This window comes from Topomyia yanbarensis, chromosome 1 (genome assembly GCF_030247195.1).
Source record: "Topomyia yanbarensis strain Yona2022 chromosome 1, ASM3024719v1, whole genome shotgun sequence".
Classification (NCBI taxonomy): domain Eukaryota; kingdom Metazoa; phylum Arthropoda; class Insecta; order Diptera; family Culicidae; genus Topomyia; species Topomyia yanbarensis.
Window position 1 is genome coordinate 11,102,821 of NC_080670.1, and position 17,122 is coordinate 11,119,942.

The 17,122-nt window shown below is 37.8% G+C and overlaps 1 protein-coding gene and 1 pseudogene across 6 annotated transcripts in view; one reads left to right on the top strand and one right to left on the bottom strand.

The window, feature by feature from the left end:
* LOC131676869 (mushroom body large-type Kenyon cell-specific protein 1) overlaps positions 1-17,122 on the top strand; it is a 398,326-nt gene that overhangs the window by 303,951 nt on the left and 77,253 nt on the right. For all 6 annotated transcript variants that reach the window (XM_058956241.1, XM_058956244.1, XM_058956240.1 and 3 more), the window contains 2 exons: positions 14,351-14,602; positions 14,667-15,284. In XM_058956241.1, the coding sequence (XP_058812224.1) occupies positions 14,351-14,602; positions 14,667-15,284 (870 nt within the window). The remainder of the gene's footprint in view (positions 1-14,350; positions 14,603-14,666; positions 15,285-17,122) is intronic.
* Positions 5,162-17,122, bottom strand: part of LOC131676872 (FACT complex subunit Ssrp1-like) — a 56,466-nt pseudogene continuing 44,505 nt past the window's right edge.

The window sequence follows — 17,122 nt, forward strand, 5'->3', positions numbered from 1 at the left end:
GTTAAAACCTTGTATCTCAAAATATTCCCTAGATCTGAATAAAATGCTATATATAGAAAGTTGCCCAGGAGTCTAACCTTTAATTTGGTATATAAAACGACTTGATCCGATGTAAAATGAGCATTTCACAGCCAAAACCATTTACTAGGTCGGATTTACCCCACCTTACCCTATAATTATCCTTGCTTAAAAAATGCAGATACCACCAAGTTCAGTTAGTAAAGGGGCATGCAGCGACCTCATTTTACTGTCACTGCAAGGCTTGTGCTTCATACAATTTATTCCAACTTTTCTAACCAAGCGCTTCCGATACCGTCAAGCTCGGTTAGTACGGGGGCATGCAGCGACCTCATTTTTCTCTCATGCATTAGCTCATTCAAGAAAACTGATTATGGTGCGCACGATAACCAAAAAATCATATTGCTGGTACCGAAAAAAAATTTGAACGGAAATTTCTAATCATATTTTGTTGCAAAAAAACTAGCTCTTGAAGACTACAGAAATCGATTTGATTATTAATGTATAACCGATACACTTAGGTGTTTTAATGCAGTTTTTTGTGTGGATTCCGCGTGAAAAAAACCGCGTTATTCGGAAAATCCGCAAAAAACCGCGTAATTCAAAAATCCGCGTAAAAACCCTCAGCAAAAGACTTTAAATATTTTTGGGAGTTTTTTTGCATGGATTTCGCAAAAATATTGTAAGTCCTATATTGTGACTTTTTCCTGAAAAAAAAATTCTAAGTCTTTTTAAATGCAAAGAACTTAGAAGAATTTTGGCAGTAATTTTTGCGCGGATTTCACAATTAACACGATTTTTTAGCGAAAAAAGTCCTTTTGAATGCAAAAGACTTAGAAGATTTCAGCATAGATGGAACAGACGGGTCAGAATGACTCCATAAGGCCCGCACCTCAACAATATGGCTATTTTCGGAATGGTCTTGACGAGTAGGTGCCAGAAGTTTATGTTTGACGCCATTTTGAAATCCAGTACTCATCTTTCCGAAAATCTTCTAAGTCTTTTGCATTTAAAAGGACTTAAAATATTTTTTTGAAAAAACCTTGTTTATTGCGAAATCCGCGCAAAAAGCTGCCAAAATTCTTCTAAGTTCTTTAAGCATTTAAAAGGACTTAGTATTTTTTCAGAAAAAAATCTAAGTCTTTTGCATTCAAAAGGACTTCATGCGAGATTCATGCAAAAAAAAACTTTCAAAAATATTCTAAGTCTTTTGCTGATGGTTTTTTACGCGGATTTTCCAATTAACCAAAACCAGGGTGTAATGTGTTTATTGAACCTAAGTTTCTATTTGTCACCACCAGAAAACTTAATTTTTAGGACATTAGAAAACAAAAAAAAAAACAAAAATTCTACCTCATCAAATCTGTAACCCTACTGCATACAGTTCCGAGCAAGACTGTATTCGTCTGTGATATCGCTACTACCTCCTTTGTATTGTGAACACTCTTCGAATCACATCGAAAATGCTATTGATATTAATGTCAAGAAAACAGCCTGATTAAGTTTTTTAGACAATTTAATAATTTTTTAAACCACCAACTGAGACGACCGAAAACAAGAACAATAACCCACTGTATAGTGAATAGTCGGTGGTACCACGATTAGAAGTGCACGAACCTTAACCTGTCGCTGTGAAACCTCTGTATATTAGTACAGTAGTGATTGATTTCAAGCGCTGTACTGTTCGTCCATCTCTACGCGAGAGTGAGCGAATGTTGAAGAAGCAAATGAACTTCTAATAAAAATTGCCACTATCTTCTGGGGAAAGAAATCTAATCCAATTGACATTACTTTAGGAGTTTGACGAAATTTTCTTTTGGGCCTTTTATTATGTATCTAATAAGTGAAAAAAACAGTTTTTTTTTCCTGACGAGCTTAGAGTAATATTCTGGACGAAGTTATTTTTAAAATGCGACATCTGGCGATGGTTTGTCGAAGACCAGTGATACAGATCACTTCATTAAACAACCGCTAGCCTCTTTGTAGGCATTCGGTAGGCTTGGTACCTTCGGCAAAATAGTTTAGAAAAGTTTGAGCTATATTTTGATAATTAAAGTTTTGATCTTGACTACTTGAAAGTTTGTTCCGACATTTATGGCATACAGGCACCTAAACCAAAACCAATCTAGAAAAATGATGCAGAATACCTGTGAATGTGGATTTGGACAAGGTATTCTAGCATAAATCTCTAAATAATTTCTACGTCTAACCAAACACGCACCTAATATATTGAAACTTAAGTGGAGCAAGTTGTCAATCATGTTACATAGCCCAAACGAGTAGATATTTTTCGATAAAATCAATTCCCCTAGCCGGAATAGAAAAGACAACCGCCTGAAGGCTAATTTCTCTCTAAAAACCCTGTCGAACAGGGATACAAAGAAACAGAACCCCATTCATTCCAATCGAAGCCCACAGCACACCTGTAGGCTCCGTAGTAGTTAAGATTCCAATCGGATTCGATGTCCAACCCCAAACACACAGATTCACACACACACGCAGGCATATACACTCAATAAATGCATACCGGCATCGACAAGAAAGCTTGACTTGTTTCTTGGCCGAAAAATAACCAAAAGCCAGTAAAATATGTAAAGTACATCGATATAATATACAGGGTGTTTGGTTCATGGTTAAGAATCTCTCGGGTGGTGATAGACTGCCATATTTGGAGAAAAAAATTGTTCTACACATACCATCAAATCTCAACCGTTACAGAGTTATTGAACTTTTTGTGTAAAAAACTTATTTGTCTTAAAATACCTCTAACTTTAAAAGAATACTTTGTATTTTAAATGTTTTAGTTCCATTCGAAAGGCGAGAAAATTTCGCGTTGAGTGATGCCCTCACATGTTTCAGCTAATGAGTTTAAGTAGCCTTTTCAAAGTAATTTATTGAAAATTAAACAATTTTAAACGATTTTTTGTTCATTTATTGAAAATCCTAATAGTTAACCTCATCATTTTAATAATTCAGATTGTTAGTCTTGATGAGCTGCTTAATTCGTTCTTTGACATGATACACTTTCCTTTTCTTATTTTCACGATTTTTGGTTATTCAACTTGGATATTTTTATCTCATTTTCACTAGTACCAGCTCTAATTGAAAAATTATGGCACTTATTGTACTTTTTTTCTTTTTATTCGAAAGCCAGGAAAATTTTACAGTGAAAAATGTATTAATACCTTTCAGTTAAGTGAATTTAGTATTGTTTTAAAAGTAAATTAGTTTAAAGTTAGTGCTATTATTAGCATTTTCGTTAATTTTCTTAAAATAGTAAATAATAAACATCACCATTATTATCATGGAAATAATGCATCTCAGCAAGTTCTACAGTTCTTTCTTTGACTCCATTCAATTATCTCTTTTGGTTTCGACGCAAAATCGTTTTTATCACATCGTTTCATATGCAAAAATAACGATTTCGAACCCACTACATTTGTGGCGAGGTCACGCTGTGTTAACTATTAAATAGCAGCAAAATGAAAAGAGATATAGACAAAGTGTCAAATAAAAAGTTATAGAGAACATTAAGGGGCATCAAATGAATAATAGTAACGATAAATTTTGTTGATTAATAATTAGAAGAATTAAAAAACTCTCCAAAAAACACAAATTTTGAGTTATTTCGTTAGTAAGAAATAATTTAGTACACTTAACTAAAAGATATTTGTACATACACTGATAGGAAATTTTCTCAGCTTTCCAATTAAATCTTGTAAATAACGATATAAAGCATATTTTTTAGATTAGAGTCTTTTAAGCACTTGCAAGTCGGTTACAGGAAAAGTATAGTAATGCAATTACAAAGAAATGAGAAGAGATAGAAATATGACGTCCAAGAACAAATTATGAATTGTCCTAAAACCCAACTTTTGGATAATGGATATTGCTATAATCATACTTCATTATTTCGAGAAAATTAGCAAAAACCTCCTCAAAAACACAAACTTTTAACTAATTTACAGCTAAAAGGTAATTGAAACTAATTACTTAAAAGATATGAGAACACCATTCAATAGGAAATTTTCTCACCTTTCGAATGGAACTGCAGTATTTAAAATACAAAGTATACTTTTAAAGTTAGAGGTATTTTAAGACAAATAAGTTTTTTACACAAAAAGTTCAATAACTCTGTAACGGTTGAGATTTGATGGTATGTGTAGAACAATTTTTTTCTCCAAATATGGCAGTCTATCACCACCCGAGAGATTCTTAACCATGAACCAAACACCCTGTATAGTAGCGCTTCGAAGACACAAAACCCGACAGCAAACTCAGAAAAGCTTCGAATGCTCGGAAAAACAATAACAAACTGCAGTTCCGGTCTGTACCTGGTGGGAGGTAGAGGATCTCCGACACATTGCGGTAAGAATCGAAAAGGGGTTTCCCCCTGGGGGGCGAAGAAAAGCAAACCGGAGGAAGATGCACCGGTGAAAATCTTGAGGCCTAGAAGCAAGAAATACATCCACCACTCGAACGCTTCAATTTTCGGGAAGGGGGGGGGGGTGTGTGAAGATGAAGAAGAAACAAGAAAGAGGGATGCTTCCGGAACACCGAGAGCGGCTATAACTATGTGCTGTGATGTGCCATGGAAGATGGTTCGGATTGTGAGATTCTTGCCGAAGGAAAGTCCGAGGAGGAGGAGGAGTAGGATAAGGTTGCATCTTTTGGGTTTGACGTTTGAGAAGCGGGAATCGGATCGGGTCTGACGAGGGGGGGGAGGGGGACAAGTTTAAGAAAATTATGAAGGATTCGATTTTCCAGTGTGCAGGTGTCAAAGGAAGTGAAGCAACTCTCTGAAACTGAACTGAACAGGATGTGTGGTAGGGAGGGGTGTTTGCGGTTTGGGGTGAGGGCTTATAAAATTTGAACTCTTCTCCAATGGTTGCTGGGAATAGAAAATTTGCAGTGTCTCTCTCGTCTTTACCGTATTAATCTGAAAAGTCTTTGTCTGCTTGTTTGTTTGAAAGATGAAGGGGTTGGAAAGAAATAGACAGACCGAGGGAGAGACAGATACACCCAAATGCACAACATAGGAAAGGGTGGCTCCGATGCAAGGTATATAATGCAGAAACAATATTTTGTCCAGTTTTGGCAGAGGTGAATTTGCGTGAGATGTTTGCTGTGTTAGAGGGGGTTTGTTTCTTAACGAATGACGGTTTTGACAGTGCTGGATATAGGGGGTATTTCACAGTTATTCATTCTATGATGCTTCCAAACTACATTTATCGAAGAAGAAGGATGGCTTTAAATTACTAAATTTACCTGAATTTCAGAATCTGTACTGAGTTAACTTTAGGCAGTTGCGTTGGTGATCATGGATGCCGTTGGAAGCGCATTTCCAACCTGTTTGCTCCTGCAAAGCAGAAAAAAGTCGTTAAGAGAGAAGAGGAAAAAATACCGATATAAAAATAATTTCTTTGATTCTACGAATCTAGCATTCAGCGTTTAGGCAACTTCCTTGAAGTAAAAATAGGTCCTAATTAACTATTAGAAATATGATTTTATAACGGTTTTATTGCTACGCGAAATGTCAAAAATGGCCGAAAGTACAAAAAACAGGGTTGCTACATGCCCCCTTTCATCACATTGCGCTATGGTCCAAAAACCGTATTTAGGAAAACAAAAGTGCTGGCGCCCAACCTGTTAGTTTAAGTTAACTGTTAGTATTCAGAAGACATTTTGGCTATTTTTTCATATTATTAAAATTAGGGTGGTTCTTGTGATTGGGGTGTTCAAAATATATACTATTTAGACGTGTGAAATTCTCCTAAGTTATATTCTACGAAATTATGAAACCAACAAATTGAAGCAACTTTGCTGAATAATCTAGATGGTTATCTCTAGTGGTTCATTTGTTATGAGTTTTAAAAATACTTAACGTAGGGTGGTTCTTGAAAAAAACGGTTTTCTTATATTATCTTTTTTTTCTCACGCCAATGATTTGTTCTAGAAACTTTTAGAACAAGTTTCGATCTCTTTGTTTGGACAGTTACAAAACCTTGTTTTCTATTACGTTTCGAATAGAAAAGATAACAGCTTTGTTTCTACAGTACAAATATCCTCCGCCAGGGGGTCGGCTTCTGGAAAAAAAGTTTCTTCAGTCTAGTGTTCTGTCTGATTACAAATTGGGCACAGAGAGATCTGGACTTGGTATGTACAAAACGTTTACTAAGATCTAATAAAGCCTCGTAATCGGTATTGCAGGATAACATAAAAAGCAAAAAGGCCTGCCAGCAGCATCCTCTTGAACGAACCCGAGAAAAAAAATTCAGAAAGAAGTTTCGGACAGATGCTCTCTTTATGTCGGCACAATAAAGTTTTGTTGGTTAAACTGTTGAATGTTATCAGTACATAAGTTTGGTTATGATGGAATTGTTTAAAGTGAAAGTTTAAGCTCTATCTTCACCTTCAAAAATTGTTCCATCTCCTGAACAGAAGGACGGGCATGGCAATATTGAAAATCAATAGCCTCTGAGTTGAACCGACGTGTATCCCCACTTTGCTGAATCAGTTGGCTGGACCAACCCATAACAAACAGAATAACGAGCACCACTACCATTATAAAAGTATGAATGCTTATAGGCGTAGAAACTATTTGCTGGTGAACGGGAGACCGGGGCAATTTCACTTATGGCCCCGGCAACCTGGTCAACAAACTACAATTTTCTGGGAAGGTTGTGTATGAATTTTCTATCACTTTTCCCGAGGTTATTTGTCACTCAAACATGTCAAATTCAAATTGCAATTTTCAGACTTCCCATGAACATTGATAAGTTTGTACCTGTGTACAAAATTTCGTGCACGCGTTCAACCTCAAACATGCTTCGTCTCGATGCACAGGTTCGCCTCGAACATCGAACACAAGCGAACGATGTGCACACTCTACTTCAAACTTCCGTGTACGTACAAGGCAAACAGAGTCAACGCTAGCGATGATGAGAATGAGAAAGGGAAAGCTGATACCATGAACCTGTGTGTACACGTGGTGTACGCACACCGTGTGCGTACATGTGGTTCGGTTGTGCAGGTGAACATGTGCACGTGTTTTGGTGCGAAATGGCGTGTTCGAGTTCCTACACAAAATGTGGGTTCAATATGAGCACAGAACTAGAGTGAACATTGCGTACGGTGTTCATTTGGAAAGATTGGTAATTTTTTATATTTCTTTGCAATATTTGACATATGATGAAGTTTTCCGTGCCAAAACAGGGCGTTTTTCGTGTATGGTAGACGAGGTAAATAAAGTGACTCAGACTGCTTGTAAGAAAATTAATTTCGATCGTTCCATTCTATCCGTCACCTTTCTCGTTCTCCTTCCGTAATGATTTTCGCAAAGCACCTTATGTCTATTGTGTACCGCTATCAAAAATTTAACAGCATGAAAATTATCGATGCTAGTTACGTCGATATTCACCGTCGATATTCGATGCTAGTTACGTCGATATTCACAGTTACGTCGATATTCGCGGAATAAGATGATAAACGATGAAATGGGACTTGCCTAATGTGATGCCACCGACTCAGCGACGCTCCTATCAGTACCACGGAGTTGGTCATAAGAGTAAATATTGAATTTGGTTTTATCACAAGCAGGTAACGTGACATTGAAAGTTATTTTAATAATAGTCGTTTAGTTTTAGCGTAAATCAAACTTGAGATATTCAAGAAACCTGCGAGGTTTTAAGGGTGAGGTTAAGGAGTTGCTAGGGAAGTATGGAAGAATGATAGCAGAGAAGCAATTGGGAAAGAAGATGTTTCGGCCTTGAAAACATGAAGTTTAACAGAAAAGGAACATGCAATCATTCCAGTGATAAATGCAATCAATATACAATGAATAGATTATTTCAATTTGTTAATTGCGAAATCTAAAAAAAATAGCAGGCCTGAAAAAAACCTTTTTATTTTCAGACACAAGTTGACACTCTGTCCTCACGCAGTTACAAAAGTACTACAAGCAAATGAAAAAAGTGACATTAATGGTAACTTTTTTACATTTTAACGACATTCAATTAGCTAGAGATTACTGGGTAGGAAAAGTTAAGAAAATTAGAGCCATAGTACGTCGGTTGTCACGGTAAGGATGGACAAGTCTATCTATACCAGGACACATGCTAGTGAACTCGGGTGATTCGTAGTTATGCTGCCTAAGCTCGACCCTCATTAGCTGAAGACAAAGATTAAGCCCGTACGATATTAAGCATGTTGCAATGACCCTGCCACTTCTAGTTTTCTGATTTTTTTTTCTTTACATCCTTGCTCTCACTTGAGTACTATGGCTATAATTTTCATAACTTTCCCTACCCAGTAATCTCTAGCTAATTGAATGTCGTTAAAACGTAAAAAAGAAAATGTGACTAACATAGTCGAAATAAAAAAGGAAAAAAAAATAATGGTAACGTTATTATCAAAATATTAAATAAGGAACGGTCATTTGTCTGATAGCCTTCTCCCTTAACAATGTGCATCTTTGTCCATTCTAATTTGCGTCGCATTCCTTCTTTTTGATTTTTAAATATTCACCTTTAGCGTATTGGCAGCCCTGTTTGGCTACAGATACATTAACAAAAGCAAACTGCGACGAAAGGGGGCATGCAGCGACCCTCTTTTTGTTTATTAACTTTTTTCCACATTTTGTGGAGTAGGAAAACTATTTCTTTATCATTTTTGCCTTATAAATGTGAGTAGTGTGCCAAGCTGTTTTCTATTTTTTTATTTTGTGACTGTTTGTTGTTTTGTTGTTATTTTCGCCTTTTCGTTATCTTTTATCTTAGTTTTTACCAATTTTTTCCTCCATTAAGGAGGAATATAGCATAGTTTTGTTAAGTATTTTTTCTGAGATGATTAAAATGGAAAACCGCCAAATTTGAAAATAATGCAGCAAAGCTACATTTAAATTTATAACTTTGAACCCGCTATTACAGAATTAACCCTCAAAACCACAAGGGGTCTCTGAGGCCCGGTGGGTTTTAATGAGCTTGTAAATAGAAATGAACGAAAAATTTTCTGGATTTCAATTCTCTTATTGATAAAACGACAAAGAGCTTTTCAATTTCATTGGCTTTTAGAGGCGAAGCCTCTTGAGGTCACGATTTCGGCTTATCTTTTGAGTGCTGAAATGAATGCCAGTTCTAAGTGCAAAAAGAACCTACGTGGATCAGTTGTGGGTTTGGGTTTAGGGATCTTTTAAACATCCAAACCATATCTTTCTTCTAAAATAGATTACAGTTCCACATATGCACTGGTCATCTACTGTAAACAGCTTAATCCCGAAACGCGGAAGGTGTTAGCTCTACCGATTTTTAAATAAGCCATCCCAAAATGGCGGGGACCAAACGGTACATTGCAAAGTCATTATTTTTCTTGGAATACCGGAAACAAGAGAAAATGTAACCATACCTATCTACCTATTGGGTAAAGAACGGTTTAAAGTTATACCATCATTCGATTTGCAATGAACGAACCCCTGGTTTGGTTTCTAAATGGAGGTTCCAGTGTACTTGGACACCGAAAACTAAAGGGAAAACCAGTTCGCGTAGGAGTCGTTCGAGCTTGAAATAACAACTCCACGATATGTCAATTTAGTGCCGAAAAGGGAAGAACATCGTCGTTTCGGATGCGTTATCTCGAGACGAAGCCATCGTTTCAGACTTGTCCACCTCGGACTGGTACCCTTCCATGAAGTTCAGCGTTACCCAAAATCCTGACAATGTCGCAACTCGCGATTTAGTCAGAAACTAGTCTTAGCATCAAAGTGCCGTAAAAATTTGATAAAAACGTGCCCACGAAAACTGGCTTTGCGTGGGATACGGCTAAACGAACCACGACGTTCAGTTGTGATGTTACTGGTCACGTGTGGGATCGGATTTAGGAGCGCTTCGATCGAGGCTCCTTTCGTCTCAGTTCAGCTCAAAATGGGCGAATCGCATGAGATCAATGCAGCATGGAGAATAGTCTGCGTCTGTGGACTATATTGATCCCCCTCCAAAAAGCAAAAATGGTAGAAAACAACAAATACATGGGCGGAAAAAAGGCATTTACCGGTCACTTCAGGCTTCACAGAGATTTCCGGAGAGAGTGATCTGGAAACAAGCCAGCAACAGTTATACATTATGGTCAAGAATTTGGCAAAATCAAGCGACAGCATACGACACCAATATAATTTGCGACAACGCAAGTTCACAAAACCTTTCGTACGATCGTAAGATGACGTTATCAAAGACACTCGAATTTTACAATGCTAAACTGGGATTACAACATTTACCGACAAAAAATATCACCGGAAAGGGTATTTCATCCTTTAGTTCGGAAAAATCTTGGATTATGGCCAGCGAATATACTGAAACCACCATAAAAATGACATGCCATTTGTAGACTGACGATAAGCCTCTATATGGGTACCATATCGTCTTTCGGTCGCCACATTTTTATTATTTTCACTTTATCACGGAAAGTTTCAACTTCGTTGGAGAAGGTAGCTCTCTACCAAGAAAAGCGCCAAATTCTGAAGATCGACTTTAATTAAACCATCCTAAAGGGCGAAAGGCTGAAACGATAAAGTATTAACAGGACAACAAAACATTAATTCATTTTTTGGGTTTTGATATCCAACGAGGAAAACAGATCGAAATGGTGAGCAATTATGAGAAGAAAAAAAATTCTCCAGAGGTAGGATTCGAACCGGTAACCCTTGGGACTTCGGCTAATTGCACAAACCCTTATGTTATCCCTGGGCTATGTTGACGACCCAGGAAGAACACACGATAATCGCCTTGGCGACAGTGACTGTAGCACTGCCTCTAGAGAGAGATCACACACAGCCGCATAGACATCAGACGATAATAAAAACTTCGACCTTGGTATCCAGCGGGGAAATTAAATAGACGAGTTGCGGTTGTGTGTGATGTCATTCTAGAGGCAGTGGTACGAACACTGTCGCCAATGCGATAACCGTGTGTTCTTCCTGGGACGTCACCATAGCCCAGGGATAGCATTGGAGCGGAGTCCCAAGGGTTGTAGGTTCGAATCCTGCCTCTAAAGGATTTTTTTTTTCGCATGATTGCTTTCGTTTAACTCACCATTTCGATCAGTTTTCACCGTTGTATACCACCAAAAGGTCTTAAATGAGGACCACAAAGCTCAATAAAATAAGCGTACAAGGGTTTCGCTCCAGAAAATGTAACGAGCGTAACTAGTCAAGAATGGTCGAGACCCCAAAAAACTGGGTCCTTGCCATTTCAAACCGTCACCATTGATGGTTAGATGCTAAGGAGTAATTTATCAATTCGCGCGAATCGGAAAGGACAATATCGAAGACGTTTAAGTTATCCACAATTTTTTCTTTGAAGCCATCCGAAAACATTGCTTTATTCAAGCAAATATTTGATATTTCATTGTAAGAAATTGAACTTCAACACTGTAAAGACCAGCAGCACTTAATATTATTCCTTCATAAATATTCGATTTTTTACCGAAAACTTTTCGTAAATTTTATGTGTTTTACATCTTTTAAAGCTTTTTAAACTCAGCTCTTTTTCCAGCGTTTTTAAAGACCCTTTTCACAATCGCACAGTACCGTTCGATAAGCTAAGGCAACTTGGTGGATTAATGTATTTCTCAGCGAAATTTGTATCCTTTTTCGTGAGCCTAATGAGAGTTGTTTTAGCGTTGTGCTCCGACGCTAAATCCAGCCGAAATAGTAGAGGGTTACTACTCTTACCGTATAAAAACTGCAACTTTTACTGAAGAAACTCAGATTGACAGCTTTCCGCCGGAAGTGGACAAAACGCTGGATTTCAAACTGCAGCAACATATTGCTTGCCATATCAAGCCTTTTCGATCAAATTTAAATCGATCTGTTCGCATCGCTTACATCCTCCCCTAGGACCTGGAAGGGTATTTGAGTCCTTTTTCACATAGATCTCGTCGACTATCAAAATGAATGTATTCGGACGCTGCTCTTGCTCTGTAGTTGTATTGTCATTGAGTTAACATTCGTAGATGGAGATAATACTTTCAGTTCTAGTGTCGGTTTCAAGGATTTGGGATTTCTGCCTCTTCCTGACAGTAGTGTACCTCAAACTGAAGTAAGATGAATTTTACACTGATTAATTCCAAAGCCCTTCGCAAATTTTCACATAGTTTCATTTAGCCATGTGTCCATAACCTTAATTTATATTTCATTTTCAATAAACGACGTATTGGCAACGAAAAATTTAAATTATATAAAAAGTAAACAAACGAAAAATGACAATCAAACGCACAGCCTGCTGTGATGAACCATCACAAAAACGTGCATACACTGCAAATGTATGCGGAGAGCTTGAATCCAATATAGTTCTTAGGAGAAGAGAGGGAGAGTATTGTATTATTGATTAAAAACTCCAATAAAAACCAATAAAAAGATGGAAACTATTTTGATTTTCCAACTCATATCATCTGTCAGTTTGAAAATTTTTTTGTTCGAAAAGCTAACCGAATTAAGTTCAATATTTCACTTCGAATCAACTCGACCCTGGTCGATTGAATGCAACCCTAGGGCGCCGACCAGCAAGCAAGCAACCGGAACGGTGGGAGGGAAACTTGCTTTGATTAGGCGAAACGATCCGAAAATAATGAAAATTTATCAAGAGAGTGCGAATCTGAGCCAGGGTGGAATCTTGACAGGTTGACTAGAGAGGCACGCATGGAAGTTACCGGGCGGGGAAGTGATTTTAAGAAAAGCAACGGACCATCATAAGATGAACCCATGTTCGATTCAAGATCCGTTGTGTTGTTGTTGGCTGGCTAGCGGCGAGGTGGGGGATGGGGACATCCTACAAGGGGGAATTGATTGATGATCGAGTTATGATCGGTATTTATTACAGACAAGCTCAGCTTTCTTGCTGTCTCCGGTAGTTTTAGTGTAGAATGGGTGAAAATGGGGTCGGCTTTGAAATAGTACGAGCGTCTTCCTCAATTAGCACAGCTTTCACCCCCGGTCCTGGGCCCTCTGAAAGACGCTCCGGTATCCGGAGCTGGCCGGCCGAACAGAAGACGCTTCGATTGGAAATTTCATTAATTTTGATTTTAAAAAGACGTTCAATTCAGAAGCTTTCTGCAACGATGGACGAACGATTCTTCTCCCTCTTCTTCTGCATCTTAGAAGGGGGTTGATTTGTGAGTGAGTGGGAGAATGTGGCGCAAGTGCACACGCACTCACCACAAGAAGCTTGCTTCGGAAAATCTAATTATTCGTTGTAAACTATGCATGCCTTCACTCTCGAACCTTTCGAATCCTGCTTCTTTGGAAAGTCCTCTAAGGGACTTCTTCTTGCCTTAAATTATATCTTATAGAACTCGTTCGGAGAAAATCCTAAACGCCTCACTCCGTAAACGTGTGGTCGAAACACACAGAAGAAACTGCATCCCAACATTCCCATTCTACTCTGTCATCCGACCGACCGAACGACCAACCGACCCACATTCGAACTCGACTCAATGCAAATTGCAAAATAGCAGGCCAAGAAGCATGGAAAACCCAACCTCTTCTTTCCAGGACCAATTTTCGCCCAATGTGAGCTTCTTTCCAATGGAAATTCTTATTCTTGGAAGCAGTTCTTAGATTTTCTTGCAAACCCGGCATCCTTGAGAGACCGAAAAATGACTCCCCATCTTGATATGGTCTCTCTGTTTCTCTCCCCCAACGTACATGTGTATAGTGCTTGTTAGCACTGTGCCGGGATGGAAAGTTGTCAGTGGTGGTTAGTGGAAAGATGCGGGGACATAACAAAATATGCACACACTCTATTAAAATCCGTTCAAATAGCAGTAGGCTGGGCTGGACAGTGGTAGCTCTCGCACAGAACAGTAGGCTGGTTGCTTGACCTGATCCCCTCCGTTGTCGGATGGAAGTTTCTGAAATTTTAACCTCCCTCATCTCCACTTTCTTCGATTTCCGCAGCGTAGATTCGATTGGAGAAATTTTCGTTTCGTTAGTTATCGGGCAATGAATTTCCTTATAAAGTGCCTGCATCAGGGAGATGCACTTTCTTCAATGTTGAGAAGAATATACACCTCTCCCGCTCTTCCCTCAAGTCCAGCCCCTCAAAATGTTTCTTAAGTAAATTTTGGATTGTGTGACCAGAACAAAGGCTCTGTTTCTCACTTTCCCATTCCCCCCGGGAAGATGAACCATGCCCGGTTCAATAGTCGATAATAGGCTGTGCGGTGCGTGACTTGTGATTAGAATCTGAGCTCCCTTCATTGTTTGTGAATTTCATTTTATTCTCCAAACAACATCCAATAAATATAAATTTAACGAATCACTTCTCATTCGATTCGTTCACAGGACTGGAACGCGTAGCTGAAGAATTGATGGGACGCAGGAAATGGAAACATTATCAGGACGTCTTAACGCGCCAACAGTTGAACCTACTGGATCCGAGCACAAACGCGGCCGTGGACGACGACGATCTGCTGAACAGTGCAGCAGCGACCGTGGCCAGCAGTGTTGCCAGCAACGCGGTCCCACTCACCCCCGCACTGGTGGCGGCAGCGGTAGGCGGAAATATCCTGGAACAAAAGGGTGCCGCCACGATTGGTAAGTATTCCGCCATCTAGCTTAACCATCTTATTTATCAACCTTCTAAAATTGGAATGCACAGTACGCAACGGACACTATCAGCAAGACGGCGAACTAGAATCAAAACTAGCAGCATCCAACAATCAACAAGTAGCAGTAGTAGTAGCAGCAGCAGCAACAGACAAACAGGCAGATCTCCATTCACCTGCGGAAGCTGCTGCGACTAAGAAGAATCATTTCAATCAGAACGACACGAGACCGACGGCAGCGGGAACAACTCCTCCTCCTCACCAGCCAGCGACGTCCGCTCTAGTGGGGACGGCAGTAACGCTTCTCAACAACAACAATAACAACAACAACCATCACCACCCTCACCACCGTCATTCCCAGCTGGTGGAAGCGAAAAAAGACAGATCCAATTCCAGTCTCAACCAGGACCAGGAGGAAGAGGAAGAGGAGGACGAAGAGCAGACGGCAGGTGAAGTCCGTCGTCTTTTGAGCGCGACGACGAGCGACAAGATCGTGAATTCCGTTTCCTCACCGGCGCTGTCCTCTTCGTCATCGTCGTCGTCGGCGGCTTCGTCCTCGTCGGCAACGACGGCCACGGCCACGACGACGGCACTGCTATCACCCTCCACCGTCGATCTCGAGGACCGGAAGCAGCTAGTCGGCAAACTAGCAATCAAACTGGAACCAACAGGTGAGTGCAATGGAGAATTGTTTATTGGAAACACGAACAAGGGCAGAACGGAGCAAGGGGAAATGAGAAAAGAAACGCGACAAAGGAGAGGGGAAGAAAGTTAAAAAGAATTAAAGAAAATTAAGAAAAGGTAGAAAGAGAAATAACCGAAAACGTAATATAAAAACAAAATAAAAAGAACAAAAAAACACAGAACACTGGTAAAAAGTTAAAAAACAGAAGGTAGAAAACAAAGGAATGAAAAACCAGATCAATAAAAAGAAGAAAACTAGCGAAGAAATCAATAAGACACAAAAATATGTAAAAAGTAAGCAGGAAAGGCTAAGAGATAAGAAATAATAAACAAACACTAAATAGTGCAGTGGAAACATAAGCCGCACAACCAGAAAAACGAAACAAATAACAGCGAACAAGAAACAGTAAATACAGTATTGGAATCAAGAAGCAATAAAAGCAAATAGTTGAAACAATTGAAGTAAAAAGGTAAAATTAAAAAGTAAAAAGTAAAAAGCAGAAAGTAAAAAGTAAAAAGTAAAAAGTAAAAAGTAAACAGTAAAAAGTAAAAAGTAAAAAGTAAAAAGTAAAAAGTAAAAAGTAAAAAGTAAACAGTAAAAAGTAAAAAGTAAAAAGTAAAAAGTAAAAAGTAAAAAGTAAAAAGTAAAAAGTAAAAAGTAAAAAGTAAAAAGTAAAAAGTAAAAAGTAAAAAGTAAAAAGTAAAAAGTAAAAAGTAAAAAGTAAAAAGTAAAAAGTAAAAAGTAAAAAGTAAAAAGTAAAAAGTAAAAAGTAAAAAGTAAAAAGTAAAAAGTAAAAAGTAAAAAGTAAAAAGTAAAAAGTAAAAAGTAAAAAGTAAAAAGTAAAAAGTAAAAAGTAAAAAGTAAAAAGTAAAAAGTAAAAAGTAAAAAGTAAAAAGTAAAAAGTAAAAAGTAAAAAGTAAAAAGTAAAAAGTAAAAAGTAAAAAGTAAAAAGTAAAAAGTAAAAAGTAAAAAGTAAAAAGTAAAAAGTAAAAAGTAAAAAGTAAAAAGTAAAAAGTAAAAAGTAAAATGTAAAAAGTAAAAAGTAAAAAGTAAAAAGTAAAAAGTAAAAAGTAAAAAGTAAAAAGTAAAAAGTAAAAAGTAAAAAGTAAAAAGTGAAAAGTAAAAAATGAAAAGTAAAAAATAAAATGGGGAGTGGGCGTAGCGTATTGGTAAATCGATTGCCTTGTACGCAGCGCACCTGGGTTCGAGTCCCAACCCCGCACATAGGGTTAGAAATTTTTCCTAAGAGATTTTTCTAACCCGAAGAGGCGAATGACCTTAAGGTTAAAACCTCTATAATTGAAATAAAATAAAATAAATAAAAAGTAAAATAGAAAGAAGGCAGAAGAGAAAATAACGAAGGTAGAAAAATAAAGTAAAAAAGGCACAAAATTGGAGAAGACCAACTAAGAATTTTAAAAAGAAGAAACATGAATAAACTGAGAGAAAATGAGAGAGATGAGAGTAGAAGATAGAAATTTCCTCTATATTTAAGAAGATTGAATGGTTACACTAAAGAAGAAAGGAAGAATGAGGGCGCAATAGAAAGAAAAAACGAAAGCAGAAAATGTTCAGGAATAGTAGGTAGAAGAAAGAAAATGAAGAAATAACGTGGAAGAAATAATAACGAAGAAAACAGGTAAAAAGGAAATAAAGGAGGTGGAAGGAATGACAAAAAAAGGAAAAGGAAAAAAGGATGAAGGAAAGAAAACAAAGGAAGAAGATCTAGGAAAAAAGAAAAGGGGTTTTTAGGAAGAAGTAAGAAAAAAAGGAAAAGGGTAAAGATACAAGCAAAAAAAGAATCAAGTAGGAAGAAATAAAAAG